General features: G+C 43.2%; 1 protein-coding gene across 1 annotated transcript; it reads left to right on the top strand.

The window, feature by feature from the left end:
• The first annotated feature begins 1942 nt into the window (after window positions 1-1942).
• gad3 (glutamate decarboxylase 3) lies at window positions 1943-22943 on the top strand. The gene is made up of 15 exons (XM_085804806.1): window positions 1943-2048; window positions 4416-4522; window positions 5341-5476; window positions 5602-5692; window positions 5894-6006; window positions 6989-7104; window positions 8164-8243; window positions 11464-11518; window positions 11635-11751; window positions 18089-18153; window positions 18551-18629; window positions 19345-19494; window positions 19699-19806; window positions 22432-22521; window positions 22645-22943. The coding sequence occupies exons 2-15, from the start codon at window positions 4445-4447 to the stop codon at window positions 22816-22818; spliced, it is 1452 nt and encodes a 483-aa protein (XP_085660932.1). The 5' UTR covers window positions 1943-2048; window positions 4416-4444; the 3' UTR covers window positions 22819-22943.
• The last annotated feature ends 567 nt before the right edge of the window (window positions 22944-23510 follow it).

Genomic DNA, 23510 nt, shown 5'->3' with positions numbered 1-23510 from the left:
AACCTAGACTAGAACAAAGTCTTTGACTACAAAGAGTGCTGCTCTACTAGGTGAGCCACATGTTAAAGTAGTCTCATCTTGTCAAAATTATGTATTCAGTCTTTCAAAATTGTTTGGCCGTAAACCAGCTGACCCCAAGCAACTCTTTTTTTTTTTTTTCTTTTGTGGTCACACCAGCATGGCTGCATAGTCACACAACCACCTCGGTCGCGTCTTTTTTTTTTTTTCTTTTTTTATAATCCCACCACCACCCCCCCTAATGGGGACATTTTTTTTTTTTTTGTCTTTTTTTCTTTCTCTTCTTTTTTTTTCCATTCTAAGAAAAGAAAAAATACACAATACTGTAATCAGGTGGCAGTAACATAAAAACCCATCAGCACCATAAAACATAAAGGAGGACAAAATACAAAAACAACAAAACAAACAAAACAACAAAAAAAGGAACCTACATTACTGTAACAGCATAAAATAATCAAAACATATAATCATTAAGTGCATACTACATATTTTACACGCACCATTAATTCATATCATAACTCAATAAATAAAGGATTAATTCATTCACTCTACAGCCACCATAAAAGAAACGACAACAATCCCAAAAAAAAACAACATACAAAACAATGAACTATATTGAATCTTCATCCCAAGTTTTTGTTATTGCGAGGCTTTCCCACCTTTTTCTCTCTGCATTATTTTTCTTGTTTTTTGGCAATACCTTTGTTAGTAAATAATGATGTTTAATAAATGATATAAAATATCTCAAATTAAGCTCTCCTTGATTTTTAAAAACAAAAGCTTTCCCAAGCTTTTCGCTCCTCGGTCGCGTCTTCACGCATTTCATTTGTTAAGGTGTATTTGAGTGTTCTGAGTATCAAAACAATATTCTAAAATTTTACAACACATTTACAGTAATGACCTGCTCCAATATGTGAATTGATTTTCAAGAACATACTCACTTGGTATAAGCAACACAGGTGGTTGTTTATTAAGGCACTGTACCTCTATCTATTTGAATAATATGCAAAATGTTGAAGAGATTAAACCTGACCACGTATGCCCTTTATCTGCCCTTTAGAGATAGAGAGAGTGTCTGCTGTCCTGCTAGGAGCTGCACTTAGCAAGGGCAAAAACTTTATTTTAAGAAGCAGAAACCTTGAGCAGAAACAGACTCAGGAAGGAGGTGGTAGGAAGGAGGAAGGAGGTACGGTGCACCTTATTGAGGTTATCACATAGCATATGACTGTAGGTCAGGAAGGGCTACTTGTTTTATCCAAAACATAAAGTTGCAACGTCCCAAAATAATAATAAATATAATAATAATAGGCTAATTCATGCCGTGAAGAGGCTGTCAAGTGTTACACGTGTAATGATTCCTCACAACAGACCATGGTTTGAAACACATGCAAATCAAATAAAAATGCATCTGCACAAAATCGGAATATGAGCAAAGGGACATTACAATGCAAAAGTCAGGCTATATTTTTGCATTGTAATGCCCCTTTACTCATTTTTCAAGTGGTAAAAAGCACTTGTTGTAAATCTTGTAAATCTTACTCTGCTGAGTGATATGAAGTCATTTTTGGGCAACATATCCCTCTATGTTCAATATCAGATTTGCTGTCTACCCGCCTAAACAGTTTAACTGTTTGACTGTTTGAGTTCGGCCTTTGTGAACGCAAACCGGACCTACTCAAAATTAAAACAATGTATCATCCTTGTGTTGGTTCGGACCCCCCCCAAAAAAACAGACGTTTAACGGACCTTTAGGTGTGAACCCAACCTAGGGATGGGTGGCAACTGACAACCCTAGTTGATGCTCTAAGACTGAGCAGGTAACATGATGGACGACCGAGCTAAAACTGTGTGGATGTCTTCACAGATGTTAGTTAGTTTGTTTGCTAGCTACCAAAGTTACATGGTGTGTTTTGTTCTTTCAGACAGAGTCATTGATAAATCAGCTGCAAGGGACAAACACCAGGAGGACTCAGCCACAGTCAGAGACAGAGGACGGACACCTGCTGACTTCAGCAGCATCTACAGCACAGGTAAGGCTGCCCAGGTGTGGCCTCCTGCAGGCTGAGTTAGGGTGTGTCAGTGTCAGTGATGTGTAGCATTTTTGTGATTGTATTAGCAGCAGTAGTAGTAGTAGCAGCCTTCATTATCATTATATATAGACTGTTACAATAACAGTGGACAGCTACAACTATTTTAAAGGGATAGTAGCACTTTTTAAAGTGGGGTTGTATTATCTACAAATAGCCCCTAAGTACTTTAATTGCAGTAGAAGACTCTCTGCACTCCTCCCGTTAGCAATGCCAGCCCATAGCCCTGCCCAGAGATTTACAACATACAGTGTTGTGAACAGACCCAAAGAAACGGCCTATTTTCGCCCCTCAAAGTGCAGGAAAAACGCTGTTTTTATTTGGACCTAACCAACTGCTGATCGGTGGGCGCTAACCATGGGCAGAGGGATACGTGAGTTGGTTAGGTCCAAATAAAAACTGCGTTTTTCCTGCGCTTTGAAGGGCTGGAAAAAATTATAGCTACTATCGCGAACAATGGAACTGTGTATTTTTTTTTTTTCAGGTAAAACCTCTTTTAGGCCGCGAAAATAGGCCGTTTCTTTGGGTCTGTTCACAACACTGTATGTTGTAAATCTCTGGGCAGGGCTATGGGCTAGTGTTGCTAACGGGAGGAGTGCAGAGAGTCTTTTACTGCAATTAAAGTACTTAGCCTATTTCTAGATCATACAACCCCACTTTTAAAAAATGCTACTATCCCTTTAAGGGACTACATTGTTACACAATAAAAGAGTTGAGATTAGTAGTGAGAGAAACAGGGGGTGAGGAAACAGTTCTTCTGTCTTGTTTAGCATTACCAAATTGTTCATTAATGGCTGCCAGAGGGAAGTAATTGGAAGTGGTGGTATCCAGGACGTGTTTGGTCACTGATGATGCTTGAGGTTCTGTCCTGACAGAGGGCCTGGTAAACGACCCCATGCTGTGATGTTACTGTACTGATACTGTCCATAGTAGAAGTTTACCAGCAGCTTCTAGCAGACCAGCTCAGGAAAGAGTGACACTGTCCTGAATTTGCAATGATGGTGGATGTACAGTATACAGCAGTGGTTTCCAACCTTTTTTGGCTAGTGACCCCATTTTGACATCACAAATTCCTGGCGAACCCACAATCATGTGCAGTCATGTGATCGCAGCCGTCCATCAAGATGCGCCAGCTCAGATATTTTCATATGCTGCATTTTATTTGAACTGGATTTATATTTGAGAAAGTGAAATGATAGAATACAGTTGTTTAAGATTGTGTTTGGTGTTTTAGTTATAATTTAAAAAAGAATAATAATTACTTTTTTAAAAAATATATTACTAGACATTTCAGGCAACCCCATTTGAATTCCAGGTGACTCCAAGGTTTAAAAACACTGGTACAGTATGAGACCCCACTGCTTCACATGGAACACTGGGTTTTGATTGGCTCCCTCTCTTATTCCTAACGTCCACTACGATCTTCTTTGTCTTTTTGTTCAAAAGGGATATAGCCTTCCGGTATGTAAAGTCTATCAGTGCAACACCAACAATATGGTGGTTTATTGTTGTTGGTATACCCATGCTGCCTTGCACACAAATTTATTCGCTCTGCAAGTCAGCCTGGAAACCACGGACCCAATTTTCTCCTCAACTAGGGAGCCAATCACAGAATGGGGGAGGAGACAGCAAGACGATGACGACACACTGAGTCTACTTTGTTGATAGCTTGTCGATCCAACATGGCGGCAGACGCTATACCTTTCAATGCAGCGTTAGAAAGTGTTTTAAGTAGTTTAGACTGCAAGTTTATTTTGAAAAAAGAGCAACGTTTAGGGTTTTTTTCCTCATCAGATTTCTGTCGCTCTACATACGTCATACGATTGGCTCTCTGGGCTTTCGTAAACCACGCCTCAAATACAAACGGGTGGTTTCCAGACCGAATCTCAATCTGAATTGAGATGAGGCCTGGGGTCAGCCAGGCTAGTTGCAAATCAGACCTGTCAGATTTGATGACACCCCTGAGCAAAACCAGTGTTCAGGATGAGAGGGGAGGATGTTTGTTTTCCCAACTTGACAATCTGGACAGTTGGTCACTGGTTGGCGTCAAGCTCCTGTGGGTCAGAAGCAGTAGAAAAGGTGGAATGCTCCTTTAATTTTGTATGTGGCACTAGCACTGTGTGTCTTTATAGCCTCTGATAGCTTAATATGTTTATGCAAAGTTCTGCCCAGTTTAGGCCACTGTCATTTGACTTTGTTAGTGTGTGTGTGTGTGTGTGTGTGTGTGTGTGTGTGTGTGTGTGTGTGTGTGTGTGTGTGTGTGTGTGTGTGTGTGTGTGTGTGTGTGTGTATTTGTGTGTACTTCCACAGACCTGCTCCCAGCTTCAGGTGGTGAGGAGATGACCAGGGGATTTCTACAGGAGCTGGTCAGCATCTTGTTTGGTTACATCTGCAGGTCCAGTCAGAGGAGCTCCAAGGTACTCAGCTGTGTGTATCAGCGTTATAAACTAATGCAGTGTCTGAATCCAGTGCACTGCCTCCACATGGTGCTCAGTCACCCTCAGAGCTTACACAGTTGAACTCATTGGAAGCTCATCTGAATTTGACATACAATCATAATTTTGCATCAGAAAGGCCTGAAGATGACTTCAAAAAACAAATCCAAGACAGGTGAAACACATTAGGGAACACAATCACACGGGGGGAAAACTTGATAGGAAGTTGGCAAGACAGCACAAAACTAAAACCTACCGAACAGACAACTGAACTGAACAGAATCATCGTCATAGGAGCTGTGAAGAAGCTGACCCTAAAAAGTAGCCTATCGTCGTCTGTGGCGTATGTGACAACCACACACACCTGTGATCAGTTAATTGCATGAGTGTGCTTACGTTGATTTTTTCCTCTACCGACACACATTTACGAGTGCACCTTGCCATCTTTGAATCAACCAATTAATAAATCAATCAATAATTAACATTTTTTGTTAAAAAAAAATTATACAAAAACATATTCTAAAGAAATATGAGAATGAGGAATATTATTTTGACTACATAGTGATGAATCCTGATTTAAATATTGGACTTGTTCTTTGGGACACTATAATGTGTTATTTGTTTATTTCATCTTTTCTTTTCTCTCTTTTTTAATATGTTCCAAAGAATAATCAAATCAATCAATCAATCACTCAATCAATCAATCAACCAATCAACCAATCAACCAATCTGTGAGGTGACAGTACTACTGGTCACAGCACCACGACATGAGACACAAACTCTGGTTCCCTGTGTTGTAGGTCCTGGACTTCCACCACCCTCACCAGCTGAAGGACGGGCTGGAGGGCTTCAGTCTGGACCTTCCAGATCAACCAGAAACTCTGGAGCAGATACTAGTGGACTGCAGAGACACACTCAAGTATGGTGTCAGTACAGGTGAGAACTCCAGCAGCTAACAGCTCCTCCAGCCTCAGTGACCATTGGTGGTGCTTTGTTATTTATTTTTGCGAATAAATCTGGTTGATTTCTTGACCTACTACATCTGACCTTTATTTGTCCAGGCCACCCCCGTTTCTTCAACCAGCTGTCTTCAGGTCTGGATGTGATTGGTGTAGCTGGAGAGTGGCTGACCTCTACAGCCAACACTAACATGTAAGATCTCAATTCAGTTCATTTCAATTCACCTCAACTTGTATACTTGTATTCAGGGCAGCAAAAACACAAGTCACACCTCCACGAGTGGCTGCTGTCTGTTCCCCTCAGGTCTTGATCTGATAATGTGTCAGTTTTGGGTCAAAATGGTAGATTATAGCAGCTGATCTGTAGAATGTCTGATCATTATGTCTTTTGCAGGTTTACATATGAAGTGTCTCCAGTGTTCATCCTCATGGAGGAGGTTCTCCTGAGGAAGATGCAGAGCATTGTGGGATGGTCTGAAGATGAGGGAGACGGTCTCTTCTGTCCTGGTAAGACATGAGTAGTGTTTTGGCAAAGGAAGTTCCTAAAAATGTCCTTTTGCCAGAAAAAAAGTTATACTTAAATCACAGTTTTACAGCAACAAGGTGTTTGCCACTGCAGTGGAACGTGGCTACTGTTTTACCACTTAAGTCTAAACCAATATGATGGTCAAGATTGTTTCAAAAAAGCAGACTTGACTACATCCCTCCACAAAGAAAGAAAGAAAAAGAAAGAAATACTTCATTTAATTCCCGAGGTGACATTTTAAATTTCCCCTTGGGGATTAAATAAACTATTTCTTTCTTTTTCTTTATTTCTTTGTGGAGGGATGTAGTCAAGTCTGCTTTTTTGAAACAATCTTGACCATCATATTGGTTTCGACTTAAGTGGTAAAACAGTAGCCACGTTCCATTGCAGGAACTTCGGGGGAATTTTACGGGGCCGGGGTGGCTGGTGCCTGCCTCAAGAGCAGGAACCGCCCCCAAAGGATTATCTCCTGGAACTGTAACGGGGGTGCTGAACGAGTTACCGCCATGCAGCTACGAAAAACTCTTGGGTGGGGCTGGAGGTTTCAAATTGAATTTGTTGCGTACACAATCATACAGGGTACAATGTGCAGTGAAATGCTTTGTGCACAAGCGCCTCCAGCAGTACTTACAATAATGAAACAATTTCCAATAACAATAAATAAAAGCAGTTTAGAACAAGAATAAATGATGAGAGAATGAACGGGGGTTCCTTAAAACTGTAATTGTTTAAAAGGGGTGTACTCATGGTGTACAAGAACCTACATGAGGAGAAGACAGATGTGCACAGCCCCAAAATAAGTGGCTTATTATAAAGCATCTACACTGCTCGAAAACAACAACAACAAACACAGCAAAACAAAAACTGCCACACAGTAATTACATGACGATTAGGACTTTTTTTTTTGTTAAATACAGTTGTGACTGTGCATTGTTCATAAACTCTCCCTTGGGTTCTCTGAAGGAGGCACAATATCCAACCTGTACAGCATCCTGGTGGCCAGATATCACTTCTACCCTGAGGTGAAGACCAGAGGGATGGGAGCGCTGCCCCGGCTGGCCCTCTTCACCTCAGAGCATGTAATCACACCTCATGTTAGAATTTTTACAGGATGAGCATCTACACACTTACATTAATGATGAAAATAAAGGTCTGTGCTCAGGTCTCTTTGTTAAGGTAAGCCACTACAGGTGAATAGGGTAAAAACAGATATCACCATGAAGCTTCCCAAGTTTATCACTTACATTGTTTGTCATTTTTTATGTTTAAATACCTAAATAAGGCAATATGTAATTCATTATGTGCTAATTTGCATGCATTTCCAGAACTGAAATCTGAACAATGGATAAGTCACTTTCAAAATTCTTGTTTTATTTTGCTGACATATTAGAGCCAGACGTTTTTACTGAGGGGATTTTGGATATCTCTTTTTATCACTCTGTAAATGAGAAAATACTGTCACCAGACCTAAAATCAAATTTCGCCCTGTTTTAGGGGTAAATGTTGTATACTGTAAATCTGGCTTTGAATGATATATCAACAATCCCCTCCAAACCTTCAGTATATATACAGTAAAGGGATACAACTGGAAGGTTTGGTGTCTGTAGGACAGGCATGGCACAGTTTAACTTTTGGTGAGTTTAGGAGAAATCTACTGACAAAAGAGACAAAAAGTAAAATAACCACCTTTATGTGGATTCTCTACCATTTCTTTCCACTATTCTGAAAGAAGACATGTTAAGGAAGCAAAACAGCCCCAAATCTCAAAATTGTTCAGTGCATGAAAAACCTGTGTTTTTGCCTGTAGTGTCTCACCTTAAATTATTTCCAGTCATGCATGGGTGGTGGACCTTCTAAACATAAAAGGCCAGGAACACACATGATGGCTTGAGCATCATGGCTCCTTTTGTCATCCCTGGTTATGGGTGTGATTCTTGAGCCTGGGGCCTTTCTGGGTGGAGTTGCATGTTGTCCCTGAACCTGTGTGGGTGTGTGTGCTGCTGGTGCCCCCTGTATTCAGCTCCACCTGACACATACCTGGAAGCAGCTTCTTCTCAGAGGCAAACAAAGCAGCTGAGTGTCACTGAGCTATGACAAATGAGGATGAAAGGTTTTCGTTTTTCTTTTCACCCATTCAGAGCCACTATTCAGTGAAGAAATCTGCAGCTGTGCTGGGGCTGGGCAGCGAGAATGTGGTCGTGGTGAAATGTGATGAAAGGTGGGTTAGTTGGACAGTCACTAAACACACATGTGTTTGTTAATAGTCAATGTGATCCATGACAAAGGAAATGTTTGCTCACCTGTTGTAGCTTGATGCATGTCCTTATGTGAGGGAAATCCCACACTATATAACATGTTTAAAGGGTTAGTTCGGGGAGGTGCGTGGTGCAGTGGTTAAGGCGGCCGCCCCATGTAGAGGCTACAGTCCTCAACGCAGGCGTCCCCGGTTTGAATCCCGCGTCGGGCAGACCTGTCTTGCATGTCATTCCCCCTCTCTCTGCCTCCTGCTTTCCTGTCTATCTCACTATGTGCTATCTAATAAAAAAAGCCAAAAAATATACTTAAAAAAAATAAAAATAAAGGTATAGTTCAACATTGCCATAATCCCTATAGTCATACCAGTAGGTTCATTACCTTTAAACACTCTGGTGGACAAGTTGTGACCTGCACATTCACCACGCTACAGTATGAGATTACGTAATAACAGAACGTTACGAGACAGAGTTGTTTTCAAGGTAAATACAGAGGGCCCTATTTTCCTGGCGCAACTCAGGGGGGCGCAGCGAGGCGAGCCCTGGCGCAGCTGGCGCAGTGGCATTTTCCTCCAGTGCAACAAGGTGCGCAGCGGATTCGGTAAATTGGCAGACTGCTGTGCGCCGAGATGGGAGTGGTCGCGCAGCAGGGGGAGGTGTCGACAGATTCACCGTGGCGCAGTGACAATTTGTTGCAGATAGACCGCGCGGAGAGTGCGCCGAAAGCTGGCCAGCTCCAACCTGGTCTAATCTCAGCGCAAGGCGCAGCGCAGCCAGCGGACTGGTATTTTGACTGCCCAGCGCGCAGTGCGCCCACGTCACCAAGACCTCACAGGCAGGTTTCCACAGTTCCAGGCACATTTAAATGCAATTAATAATAATAATAATAATAATAATCATCACAATAACCCCTATTTATTGTATCTGAATCAGCACGCATGTATATCTATATAGATTGTCCCGTCACACTGATGACAGATCAAAGGCTTGCATAATGGAAACACAGCCTGACTGAATTAACACAGATGAAACCAGGGAGGGACAAAAAAGCAGCCGTGGATGTCCCAAGAGCAGGTGTTGACACTACACACTGTGCCGTTGCAGATTATCAGCTATTTATTTATTTATTTACTTATTGATTTATTAGGGGCCAGCGCCGCATCGTCACAAATAAAACTGAAAACAAATAAACTATCATCTCTCACAGCAAACCACAATCAGCCTCGGCATCATAGTGAGCAGATATTCACATCTCCCCTCTCAGGTAAATTCTAAAGAAAAAAGAGGTCTTGCCTGTGAGGTCTTTCCTCCCTCTTCCACGGTGAAATCAAACGTCCGCCTCGCGCGCGCGGCGGATTTAAAGGCGAGGAGAGGAGCTCATTTGATTGGTGAAGATCTGACTCGGCTGTGTCAAACCCACTCCACACCTTCTCTCCTCCCTCTATGCCATTTGCGCCGGTGGGAGGGAAGTAGGCGGGATGCGCCCTGCTGCGCTTCGAAGGAAAATTGCAAACTGCTCCTGGACACGCCTCGTTGGAGAACGCGGAGCGCAGGCCTTATCCGCTGCGCCTGCGCTAGTTTACGAAAGTAGAGCCCAGAGTCTGCTTGCTGAAAAACTGTCCCTGAAGGCAACGCGCATCAGCGGTTTTGCATGAATTTACCTCTAAAACAACTCGTTCCGATCTCATAGCGTGGTGAATGTGAACAGTGGCGCCGCCAGGATTCAATTTCAATGTACGCACAGAAACGGCAAATAGGCTGCAACAATTTTTTTTTCGGGGGGGGGGGGGTGGGGGGGGGTCGCTGTGCCCATCATGCCACGTAGCAATGGGACTTGTCATAATATACTGCACAACTGAAAATATTGTTGCGACCCCGCAGTAATGTTGTTGTGATGTTTAAGTTGTGTGATTCCTGACTGACTGTGAATGTGTACGGGCAGGTAGGGTATGGTTGGATGAGAAGCTGAGGGGCCGGGGTGAGTGTGAGGAAGACAGTGTGTGTAGGTGAGTGAGGAGGAGCAGAGGAAAAAGTGAGAGAGCTGTCAGATAAGTTTGTGTTATGTTGTTGTAGTTACGTCGGGTCGGACGCTACAATATCAATAACAACATGTGCTTAACATAGACGTCGGACGCGAAATAGCCGCGGAGCGGAGCCAGTTTCCTTTCGGTGCCGTTAACCGACTGTGCCAGATGCGCCAGAGCGCGCACCTCTGTGCCAGGCTCGCGCTCTGCAGCGGTTTGTGTTGATTCATCTTAACAGAGCGCGTGAGAGATTAACACACACAGGCTACACACATACGGGTTACACATACCCACAGACACACAGCTGATGGGCCGAGGCTCCCCCAGTGGGGGCTCAACCTGGAATCGGCACTTATGAGTCCATAATCGCGTTGCAGACGAGTGAGTTTGGAGCTAGAGAGGAGAGACCTTCATTATCGCTGCTCTGCTGCGTGTTTGTGATCGTGGGTTTGGATCTCTCTTTTTTTTTTTAAATGCCTGGAAAAGGCTCAACTGTCTTTTTGACATTTCTATACTGGACCGGGCGTAATCATCACATAGCGGTAGTGTAATAGGCGCCAGAAATCAAAAAGAGACAGATGACATGATGTAAACGACAATCACTGGCTTTTACGTTAGGCTTCCACTGATTGGTTTAACAATCAATGAACTCAGCACGTTTAGCCTGTTACAAACAACAAGCGTCTTTATCACACCCGCTCAAAATAAACAAAATTGCTTCTTTTTTTTTCCACCTATGAAAAAAATTGTACGCACAGTGCGTACAGGATTCCGGCTGGCGGCGCCACTGAATGTGAAGGTCACAACTTGTCCACCAGAGCGTTTTGGAGTTGTTGGATTGTGTATTTGATGAGTTTGATGAGGGAAACCAAGAAATCCCATTAGCCTCCGTAGCATAGCTCTGAGCAGCTCGCCGCTTGGCTTGGCCGTTCTAAAAATAGCTCACACCGACAAATACAGGTAACAAACCGACTGCTATGACTATAGGGATTATGGCAATGGGTCAATATGCCAAAATGTTGAACTATCCCTTTAACATTCATAGTATGGTCTATGTATTCCACTATGAGATATTTAGAGATTCTTGGTCATACTGTATACAGTCTGCATTCCAATAACAAGGCACATGTTCACTTAACCTCTGTCTTCTCATGTCTGCTAGAGGCAAAATGATCCCAGCTGAACTGGAGTCTTCCATTGTTACAGCTGAAGAGACGGTATGACGCAACAAAACAGACACAACAAAACAGTCTTTCTACAACTTCCCATTCTCATTTAGTTGTCATCTGTATATATATGCAGTCCCAGCTGACACAGTCATGTCTCTCTATAGGGTCTGGTCCCGTTCTATGTGAATGCTACAGCAGGGACCACGGTGTACGGAGCCTTTGACCCTCTCAGCGCCATCGCAGACGTCTGCAGCAAACACGCACTCTGGATGCATGTTGATGTAAGATGCCCCAGCGCCCCTCTCTGTCTCTCTCACACACGCACGCACACACACACACACACACACAAGTTCCTTTTTATTATGAATGACATGTTTTCAAATCTTTATAACATGTGTTTTATTTTACCTTTATTTTACCAGGCAGATTGCTTGAGATAAAAAAAAAATCTCTTTTCCAAGCAAGGCCTGGCCAAGAAAGCAGCAAACAAGATATACACACAAAGAAGAAGGGACAGACATGAGAAAGAGAGAGAAAAAATAAATGATAAATGTGCCATTACCTACACAGCCTCACCAGACAATACATTCATTGTCATTACAAGCAGCCAGTACAGTAGCATGCTCATAAGCTTAATAGTCCATCAAATTTACTTTGATTGTGACTCTAACCTATGGGGGGGCCTTGGTCAGAAAGGTCTCAACCAGCGTTCCATCTCATTCCATTTACTGTAATCCATAAACATGTGTATGTGTGTGTCTGTTCATTCAGTTGTAAGCAGTGTTTGTGATTTGGTATTTGTGCTTTGTGCTTGGTATTTGGAATGTTTTGGGGGCCACAAACAAACTCTTGTGTAGGGCCACCAAAACCCTAGGGCCGGTCCTGAAGTATCCACTAAACAACAACAGGATCAATGATCCATCATCCAGAGGTTTATATTCTGGTTAACCTTTAGGAACCAAACTAGAAACCTTCAAGGGATCATTTAAAGCAGAAGTAAGCGATCCGGTCGTTCTGGCTAATTCTGCGTTCCAGGCAGGCTTTTGAAGCCGTAAATTTAGGGCTGTTTTCGACTAAGGATTTTCATAGTCGAATCTGATTCGTCAGATTTTGCCGTAGTCGACTGATAGTCGAACCTTTTTTTTTTTTTTTTTTAAGATAGCAGCTAGATCTTTCCGTTTCAAACAAAAGAGCAAAAAAAAAACTCAAAAAACATGGTAGGTGTGAAATACCTTTTTTTATTTAAAGCCAGATGAACAAAACTGGGCAGAAAAATTCACATAAAATAGGAACAAAATAGCTTAACCAAACATGCCTTTATCTCTAAGAAACCTATGTTGGCTTTTAATTGTTCACTCAAAATACAATAACCCTGCCTGAATAAATAAAAACAATTATACAACAACGAAAAAATAAACATAATAGAAGTCAGAATCGAATGGGCTTCAGAAAGTGCACATGCAGCAAAAAAAGAGAGAGAGAAAAAAAAGGAAAGGATGTCTTCGTTGCTGAGACGCTCCGCGCGCAGTCTCCAGCTTAAGTTCACATTGTCCCAAAAGAAAAAGAAAAAAAATCACTTCTTCACAGAAAAGTGTTCTGCTGCACCTGTGGTTGTCTGACTCTTCTGAGGTTGTGTGCCAGGAAAACCAGCTTGTTCACGTTGGTCGGCAAAAGGGCGCTCCTTGATTTATTGGCAATGAAACCCGCCTTTGAAAATATCCTCTCTGATGGCGTGGAGGTGGAGGGGATGCTGTGAAATCTCCTAGCCGTTCTTGACAACTTTGGATATCTATCCTCGTTTTTCTTCCACCATTCCAGGGGGCCTCCGCATTTAGTGAAGTCCTTCAAATAGGCCTTCATCTCACTCGTCTCATCCTGTTCCTCCTCATCTTCATCACTGGCCAGCAGCATAGCCATCACAGTGTCCTGTTTTGGGGCAGTCGGCCCAGGATCCACCGTGTCACTTTCCTCCTGGCAAGACCTGTCAGTTAGATTCTCAGCTAGTTCTGCCACCACTGAATACGCCTCATCTCTTTGTTCGTCGGAGAGAAAGGAGAGCTTCTTGAAGCGTGGGTCAAGCACCGCCGCACTGATGTAGACACTTCTTTCCAGCCCTGGCCCTTTAAGATCCCATCGCCTGTCCATCTCCTCGGACAGCGTAGTCTTGATGGTCTTTGTGGTTCGACTGTCGTCCTCATGTACCACCAAATGTCTTTTTTTAATATTCATAAGCATGGGGACAGTGGCAGATAGGGATGCATTATTTTCTTGGGACAAAAGCTCTGTCAAAGTGATCATTGGTTTAAGAACAGCGACAATGTCCTCTGCTGTGCGCCACTGTGATGTGGATAGCTCCAGGTCACGACCGGACCGTTTGCTCACACTCTCATCTGTGAGCACGGCTGAAACTGGCCCCTTCTGTTCTATCAAGCGATCGAGCATCAAATAAACAGAGTTCCAGCGGGTCACAACATCCTGCACCAGTTTATGCTGAGGAACATTCTGTTGTTTCTGTTCATCTTGAAGTGCTGTGGTAGCCTTTGCGCTTTTTTTGAAATGAGAAACCAAGCGCCTTGCAGCAGCAACAGTGCGGCAAATGGGGTCCTGCTTCAGAGCGTTGTTTATGCAAAGTTGTAATGTGTGGCCCGCGCAGCGCACCCCTTTCATATTTCCCCAGGAGGGCTGCTGGACCAACTGGTTGGTGCACGCAACCATGTTTGCTGCGTTGTCAAGCACCACATACGATCTTGGTACTTGGGATGTCCCACTCGCAAATGATCTCCGTCAGTTCTCGTGCAATGTGATCGGCTGTGTGACTGTCCTCCATTTTTTTTGTTTCTAAAACGAAACTCTCCAGTCGCCAGTCTCCGGTGATGAAATGTGATGTGACTGTGAGATAAGCCTCCATCTGAAGCGAGGTCCAGATATCAGTTGTGAAACTGACAGCTTCACAGTCCTGTATTGCCTTGTATATCTCTGACCGTGTCGATTGATATTTTGTGTGCACGACATCCATCACTGTAGCTCTTGTAGGGACGGTGTAGCCTGGCTCAAGTGTGCGCAAGAGTTCTTTAAATCCCTCACCCTCAACAATGCGCACCGGCCTCATATCAAGTGCAACAAACTCCGCAATCTTTTCAGTAATTTCCTTTTTTCTCTTTTCTGAAAGTGGTGGTCTCAAATCAAGTTTTTTTTGCATTAATCTCGGAGCCGCCGCTGACGCAGACGTGCTGGCTGAGCTGTCATCATGACACTGCGGGTGAACCTGTCAGAAAAATGATATAATATAATAATAATATGGGGTTTTATGCCTGTATTGACAAAAGAGTGGTAGAACTGTTTTTTTTTTGTGTTTTTTTGTAAAGTTAACAAGCCTTACCCGTTTCAAATGATACGCCATGTTGGTTGTCGTCGTGTGATACGAAAGAAGCTACTGACACAACTTGCACTTAACTTTCTTTGGGTCATCTTTAACTTTTTCAAAATACTCTCACACTTTTGACTTTTTAGTAGCCATTGTGAGCCAATAAATCCGTAGGCTAAATGCTAACGGTCCAGACTCCTGTAGTGTGCTGCTGCTCACCTCCGCTCATTTGGACTGTGCGACTGTGTGTGTGATTTATTAATACGTAGTAAGAAGCTAAGGGCATATTCACACCAGGCTCGTTTGGTCCGCTTAAAACGGACTTTTCCTCTGGTGCGGACTTTTTGGGGAGGTGTGAATACAAACCAGCGGACTCTGGTGCGGATCAAACAAGTGGACCGAGACCACCTCTGCAGCTGGGACTCGGTCCACTTGTTTGGTCCGCACCAGAGTCCCAAACGAACCCTGGTGCGGTTCGCGTACGGTGTGAATGCAAACCGAACCTTCCCCGAACCAAATGCAAAATCCAAGCGCCTTTTTGGATTCAACAGGTTTCCGTTGTTGTCAGAAAATGTGGAAATTATCAACAATGAGCCGTGGGTCAACATGGAGCACAGACAGACCAAGGGGGCAGTAATGGGTCTGAGAAGTGAAGCTCACTTCCGCGTTCAAAAAACTGCAATCCCCCCGGCTTCCTCTGGGGGCTGGTGTCAGAAGGGAGCATTCCCCATAGACCCCCATGTTAAAATCGCCGATTTTACATCCTCAGTAAACATGTTAAAAGCCTGGTGTCAGAACGTTTTTTTTTCTCAATCGATAGTTTCTACCCCCGCACACACTCTGAGGGGGGTGAATTTTTTTTAAACTCTACCGTTTTACTGTTATTAGGTTAAAACTCTGACCAATTAGGGCGCGGAAACGTTGAGTGACAGGTCCGAGCAGCTCCGTGGACAGCTGCTTCGAGGCCAGTGGGCGGGTTCTCGGCCAGTAAATCCAACATGGCGCTGTCCAGGCCGCCATATTTGAGTCACAAAAACGACTCCCCAAAACCAATGGGTGACGTCACGGACGCTACGTCCATTCTTTTTACAGTCTATGAGACAGACACGCTGCCTCCTTGATATCTGGTCAGTGGAAAACATTTATCAGATGCTGGAGAGGACGCACCCGTCGCCGTTAAGGATCTTTTTTTTTTTTTTTTTTTTAACTGATAGCCTAACAGAAAGTCGTTATCCGATTAATAACCGTTAATAGAAATAAATGTGACTATGCTTAAATGACGATCGGCACGCGGCATCCTGAGAGAATGATTATGTTTTTTTGTTTGTTTTTTGCTGTGCCGTCCTTTTTTTCTTTTTTTTTTTAGCGCACCAGACTAGGTGTCAACATCTACACATGTAAACGGGTACAAATCATAAGCCGTTTACACGTCTTTTTTCCCCCTCCTCCTCGTTCATTTCTCACCAATATATAGGCTATAGTATTTTTAGGGGTGATAATGTTGCCTGAAAGCTTCAGATAATAATGGACTGCGTGTCAGTCCCCCCTCACTTTATCTCCGCGTAGCCTACCCGTCTCTCTCCAGCTGTCCTTTCAAAATAAAGGCCGGGAAAAAAAAAAAAAACACCGACTCCTCCAGCCTGTACTGCGAAGGAGGCTCAACATCGCCAGGCTTTGTGTTCATGTTCTAGCTTAACAAAACCTTAAGCCCCGGCCCGAGTTAACACGGTAGGTTACGAAGCTGGTTATCAACTTGCTCCTGACGCGAGGAGCGTAGGTAGGCCTATTCCCTCATCTGAACATCTGCAGGCGGAGACGCTCAGAGAGAAAGTAAACAGCAGCGGATCAGCTGATCTCTCCGTACAAACGCAGACAGGCGGCCGCCTCAAAATTTATAATGCAGAAAAAACCCTGGTCTGAGTACGCTGATCATTTTTATCCAATGACTGAGAGACTGTGGGACACACGTGCTTTTGTTTACAAAGTTGATCCACTTGTGAAAAAATGCAATGTGAATACAAACCGCACCAAGTAAAAAAAAATTTAGTCCGCACCAAAGCAAGTGAACTATCAGACTTTCCTGGTGTGAATACCTACGCCCTAAGACTACCATTTAAACGCACACATCATTTTCAACTCTTTATTAACATTAAGTAGGCACAGATTTTGTATCAAAATAGGCATTTATATAACGAAAAAAAAAGACATTCTATGTAACAATTGATGCTCAGCCATAGTCAGAATGGTATCTTGGTTACATAACAACATTTTCTGACGATTCGACTACGAGGTTCATAGTCGAATCAGACCTCTCCGAATCGAAACGTCGAATAGTCGACTATTGGAGGTCAGCCCTACGTAAATTACAGCTTCAAGTCACGACTTACTACTTTGTAGCGTTCCAGGCAACCCATTCGTATTTTTCCGACCTGTTTTACCTGTGAAAGTCACTATAACGGCCACTCTTAACTTCCGACCCGTGAACTCGTACCAGATCGAACTGGTACGACTTCACAGGTCTTAGGTTTTTAATGCATAAAAGTACCACATAAATTAATTTATTGCATCAAGGCTTTTTGACCTAGTCAGAAACCTCTATTTAAACAAAAAAAATTCACGAAACTTTAAATGCTCTGGTTAAAATTATGACATTTGTGGTGTTAGCATCGATTTTCGCCTGGTTATAACGATAAGAAAAATAATTTGAGTGAAATCATAAGTGCAAAACCAACCTTTTCATGGATAAGGAAGCCTAACAACATAACCAAGAGATGAGAAACAAATGGGAGGATAAATAATTGTTTTAAATGTGTTTTACAGCTGATTTAAGACTCAGGTCAGAACCGACCCTAACACAAGAGATGGAAGCAGAAAGCTGACAAGAGGAAGGTTCCATTGAAGTCAAGGGGTATACTGACAGAAAAAAAGCCCAGAGGCCCACACCAAAAATATTAAAACCAACATTTTCATGGATAAGGAAGCTTAACAATGTAACCAAAAGAAGAAAAACAAATTGTATGAAAAAAAATGTTTTTAGTGAATTTTACAGCTGAACATGGGTCAAAACTGACCCTAACACAAGAGGAGGTAGCAGAAAGCTAACACAAGACGAAGGTTAAGCAGTGTTATACACACATATTGTGATGCGACAGCGTGTGCAGGACATGAGTTACTGAGTGTGTGTGTGTGTGTGTGTGTGTGTGTGTGTGTGTGTGTGTGTGTGTGTGTGTGTGTCTGTGTCTGTGTCCCTGCAGGCAGCGTGGGGCGGAGGCCTGCTGATGTCAGACAGACACAGGATGAAGCTCCAGGGCATTGAGCGGTAACTGCAGTGACACACAACACACTGACCACATCACACAGCATCCTCAGTCCGTGCTGGCCCACGCCTCACTCTCAACTCTGCTGCAATAATAAAGTTTGTTGCCAAGCGACACAGGGAGTAAACACTCACTGAATCAGACTGCCGGTCCACTCAGCTGCCCATTTCCTTTGTGTTACAATAATACCTGCTTATCTTCCACCACTTCAGTCTCAGTGCAGCTCATCACAAATGATGTTTGTGGATGTCCGTGTTCATAATGTGACGTTTCGCTGTGCTCCACCAGGATGGTTTTGGTGTGTCATACTGTATGTGTTGTGAAAGAGAGCTGGTCCGTGCTGTCGTAATGGTGTCGGGTGTCAGTGTCAGTCGTTTCGACTTGTTGTTTCTGATGCAGAGCCTGCTCAGTGACGTGGAATCCTCACAAGATGATGGGCGTCCCCCTGCAGTGCTCCGCCATTCTGGTCAAGAAGAGAGTAAGAAATTATCCTCTGTCCGTCACTTTAATGCTCAGTACTTTCTTGCCATGTTGACATACTGTAAGTAAGGGCTTCACGAACTGACAAGAACCATTCATTCCATATATTATAAAATAGACAATACATAAAAATAAGATAATAATTTACAGTAAAGCCCCTGTACAGATTTTTCATTTAGTGTTGATTTTGGCGGTCCCTGTGGACGAACGCGGTGGTGTTTTGTCGGAATGAAGACTGCATTTCCCACTGTCATGAAGACGTTTGTCTGGCCGGCGTGTGTAGATTTGTTTTGGAAACGTCAGAAAGAAGATGGGACTTGCTTTTTTTTTTTTTTTTTGCAGCGTAATGTATCTATTCGTATGGTTTCGTCAGTGGTCCGACCCGACAATGCCTTCCAGAGGTATAGAATTAGACTACTTAGAAATAGCGTATCTTCACACTGATGGGCTCATTTGCAGTTGTAGGTAACAGAGACACATCAGCAGAAACCAGAGACTTTTCCAGTTACAAGCTCAGTACAGGGGCTTTAAATATACTATAAAAAAAGATAGGGAACACAAGACTATATAGGGTATACACTGATGTTTTACTGTATTATGGTGATTACAGTATTATGGAGCTATCTATGATAGATAGATAGATAGATAGATAGATAGATAGATAGATAGATAGATAGATAGATAGATAATTCTCTGCTGCCTCTCTCCTCCAGGGCCTCCTACAGGACTGTAATGAGTTGGGGGCTGAGTACCTGTTCCAGACAGACAAACCTTACGATGTGAGCTACGACACTGGAGATAAGAGCATCCAGTGTGGCCGACATGTCGACGTCTTCAAACTCTGGCTCATGTGGAAGGCAAAGGTAGAGTGTATGTACAGTGACCGTGTCTCTCATTCTGGCTCAGCAGATGTCAGACGTCTTCCTCTCCAGCATAAAAATTCCTCATTTTATCTCATCACCTCTTATCTCATGTAATTATATCATCTATTATTATGAAACTCACCTGAACAATGAATGATTGTAATTTACAGTGTCTCTGTCAAGATGTGTGTGTTTGCCTCTCAGGGCTCACAGGGGTTTGGATCTCAGGTCAACAAATGCCTGGACAACGCTGAGTATCTGTACGATCAGCTGCAGAGGAGGAGGGACTTTGAACTGGTCTTTAAAAACAAGGTGAGGCTGCTTTTCACATCAAACCCTACAGTATGCCATGTTCAAAGTACTGTAAAAGAGTGGGGGAAGGAAGCTCCACCCTGGCTCAGCTCTGACAGATGTCTTGAAGGTAAATTGTTGGGATGATTGATGAGAACCATTGGGGATCTCATTAAGATGAGCTACAGCATGGCAGAGGGAGAGGCTCCATCACTGGCCCCAGTTTAAAGGGATAGTTCACCCAAAATTGAAATGTGACTCATTATCTACTCACCCTCATGTGGACTAAGGGCTGGGAGAAGTTTCAGAGTTATCCGTGGCTTCTCTGAGTTACAGGGGGTCTCAGTGTTGCAGTGCATGTCCATATAACGGTTGCAAAAGGATACCAACTGTCTTCGTAACAAAAAGACACACCAAAAAACATCCAAATACCTCCATGCTGCTCGTATGTAATGTCCGTCTTGTATTGAAGCCCCGAAATGCAAAATTGTCCCGAAAAAATTAAATAAGTCTATATTTCAAGCTTGTTTTGTAGCGGAAGCTTCTCGAAGCTCGTCTTCCTGGTTCGTCCAAATTTGACGAACCGGGAAGAGGAGCTTCCACTACAAAACAAGCTTGAAACATAGACTTATTTAATTTTTTCCGGGACAATTTTGCATTTCGGGGCTTCAATACAAGAGGGGCATTACATACGAGCAGCATGGAGGTATTTGGATGTCTTTTGGTGTGTCTTTTTGTTACAAAGACAGTTGGTATCCATTTGCAACCGTTATATGGACATGCACTGCTATGCCGAGACCCCCTGTAACTCAGAGAAGCCACGGATAACTCTGAAACTTCTCCCAGCCCTTAGTCGACATGAGGGTGAGTAGATAATGAGTGAAAATTCAATTTTGGGTGAACTATCCCTTTAAATCTCCACAAGACTATGGGTGAATGGACTGATGAGACTTTTGAGAGGTTGAAGAACATCAGCTCGGTCTGCACACATCCTCCCAGAGGTGAAGCAGGGTGGAGGGAGCATCAGGATCTGGGTCTTTGCTTCCCCTGGACCAGGACAGACCCACTTCATCAATCACCAAGTTTGTCCAGGTCTCCCACAGATTAAAATCTGAGTGTCTGTCCAACTGCTGAAGATGAGGAGAAGCTGATGATGACCGTAAACATTGAAGTCAGAGCCCAGACCTGAATCCTGTAGAGATGTTGTGGACTGAGCTCCTGAGAATCTGTCTGATGTGGGTTCAGGTTATTAGAGACAAAGTAGGACCAACCAGTTAATAAATCAAAGCTTCACCAGAAGGTTGGCCCAGCTACTGTTGCTCAGACTGCTGCTTCTGATAGAAAGCTGTCAGAACATATCACAGCAAAAGGGACCAAGATAATATTAGGCAGGTTGTCACTGGTCATATATGGACTCAGTGGGGGATGTGGTGGAGAGATGCACACTGAAGATGGTGGAGGTCATTCTGAACAACTAGGATCATCCACTTCATGGCACCTTGATGGAGCAGGAAAGCAGTGGTGGTGGACGGCTCCTCTCTCTTCACTGCAGGACGAAGAAAGAAGAAAAGAAGAACAATACTTTATTCAACCCCTGGAGGGAAATTCAAATTGTACAGCAGCTTACGTAACCTAAAATGATATGATATAAAAGCCAAGTAAACATGTATACCCTAACAAATGGCATTGTGCACGTGGCAGCAGGAATGAAGGATTTCCTCAATCTTCCTGTTCTGCAGGTCAGGGAGATGAGACAGAGCTGTAGCACTATGGCAAGCAGATTTAACATAAGCTAAGTTTGACTATATCCAGAATTAACATTGTAGATATCAACAACATCTTTCTGACTTGCCTAGTCAAAAAGAACATTTCAGATATCCACAACTACTGTACGTTCTTCCTAGGACAAATGACGTCACTTTTGCCATTCATGTGTATGGCAAACCCCATGCAGTTATACAATTCAGTTGCAACTGAATTCCGACTAGTAGAAATTCCAGTTTGAGATATCTACAACGTCATTTTGACTAGTCATAATTCCGGTTACAGATATCTACAACGTCATATCGCCTAGTCAAAACTTAATTTAAGATATCTGAAAAGTGACATGTAGATATCTTTAATTGAGGTGAATTAAAGATATCGTTAAGTGGAATTATGACCAGTCAGAATCAAATTATAGATATCTCAAACTGGAATGAGTACTAGTCATAATTCAGGTTACAGATATCCGTAATTCACATAGGGGATATCTGCAACTGAGTTATAGACATCTGTAATTAAAAACCCCATACACATGAATGGCAAAAGTGATGTTTGTCCAAGGAAGATAGTAGTTGCGGATATCTGAAATATTCTTTTTGACTAGGCAAAACTGAATTACAGATATCTGCAACACATATCCAGTCTAGCCTTTAAATGTTAAAATGGCTTGAATGTTACTGGTGTTAATGACTATTAGTAGCTCAGGGACTTTGATGAAGATCAGGTCACATCTTTGAAGCGTCAGTGTAGAAATCCAGTCAAACCATATAGAATGTATCTATTGTGTATCATATGAAACAGTTTGGGATGGTTGAAATATATTACTATCCATATGAATCACCTGTCAGTTCTTACTGGTTTGTCTCTGCCTCTCCAACACAGCCAGAGCACAGTAATGTGTGTTTCTGGTACATCCCTCCCAGTCTGAGAGACCTGCCTCCTGGACCGGACAAAGACTCAAGACTCCATCAGGTCAGCTCCTGACACAGAGAGGGACGGACACCACTGCTGCACACTGACATCCATATTTACACTGTGCAGAGACAGGTTTTAGAATGAGTTCATACTGATGCTGATCTTCGCTGTCTCTTGCAGGTGGCTCCTCGTATCAAAGCCAGGATGATGGAGAAGGGCTCCGTGCTGATTGGCTATCAGCCTTTGGGAACCAGAGTCAACTTCTTCAGGTGTGTGTTCTCCAATCCTGCCACACAGCTGGAGGACGTGGACTTCCTGCTGGATGAGATCGCCCGGCTGGGCTGTGACTTATGACCTCAGGACGTAGGTCGTTGCATCTGACTGATCTGATAATGTTTGGTCTCATTATGAAGGAAATGAATGCATTAGACAGTGAGTCCACTGTGTGATCTGATATTGGTCCACAGCTCTGCTTCACATAGCTATTGTAGACATTGTAGAAGAAAAAAGGATCTCCAGCTCTGAACAGACAGTTTGAATATTGTATGTGTAATTGTACTGCTAATATCCCATTAAAGACAATTTCATTTCACCATTAGAGTCTGAGAGCTTCCTTTTTACCTCCAGTCAAACAGCTTCTCGTGTGTGTTCTGTTTAATTGTTCCTCCTGTACAGGAAAAACCAGCTATCACTCTGCTTCAGGCAGCATTTACTGTAGTCAGTGACTGTTGGATCTGACTTCAAATACTGTTTTAGGACAATTTGAGCTTTGATGTTCCGAGTACACTACTCAAACACTTAGGGGTATTGGGCTTGGGGTGATATTTCAGAATGCACCTAAAATGCACTTAAGGGACAACAAGGAGTTTTGGAAAGCAAAGTGTTTTCACACTACATTTCCCATGAGCCTCCGCGTGCATGGTGAAATTCTTGGTAGTTCGTAGTTCCGACCATAAACGGCGATCCGGGCGGTGTTATTCTCATGACCCGCCGGGCAGCGTCCGCGAAACTGGAAGTAAGGAAACGCTGGTCGGCTCACCCAGCAT

The sequence above is a fragment of the Trachurus japonicus genome, chromosome 17 (genome assembly GCF_045865225.1).
Source record: "Trachurus japonicus isolate A0001 chromosome 17, Traja_1.0".
Taxonomy (NCBI): Eukaryota; Metazoa; Chordata; class Actinopteri; order Carangiformes; family Carangidae; genus Trachurus; species Trachurus japonicus.
The sequence above is the reverse complement of the archived record's forward strand: the minus strand, read 5'-3'. Positions and strand labels throughout refer to the sequence as shown.

What these genes read in the sequence shown, in the direction of transcription:
- gad3 (XM_085804806.1), top strand. Translation starts at nt 4,445, where the DNA reads ATGACCAGGGGATTTCTACAGGAGCTGGTCAGCATCTTGTTTGGTTAC. An exon ending in TCTACAGCCAACACTAACAT is followed by an intron (nt 5,693 to 5,893) that starts GTAAGATCTCAA and finishes TGTCTTTTGCAG; the next exon opens with GTTTACATATGAAGTGTCTC. An exon ending in CACTCTGGATGCATGTTGAT is followed by an intron (nt 11,752 to 18,088) that starts GTAAGATGCCCC and finishes GTGTCCCTGCAG; the next exon opens with GCAGCGTGGGGCGGAGGCCT.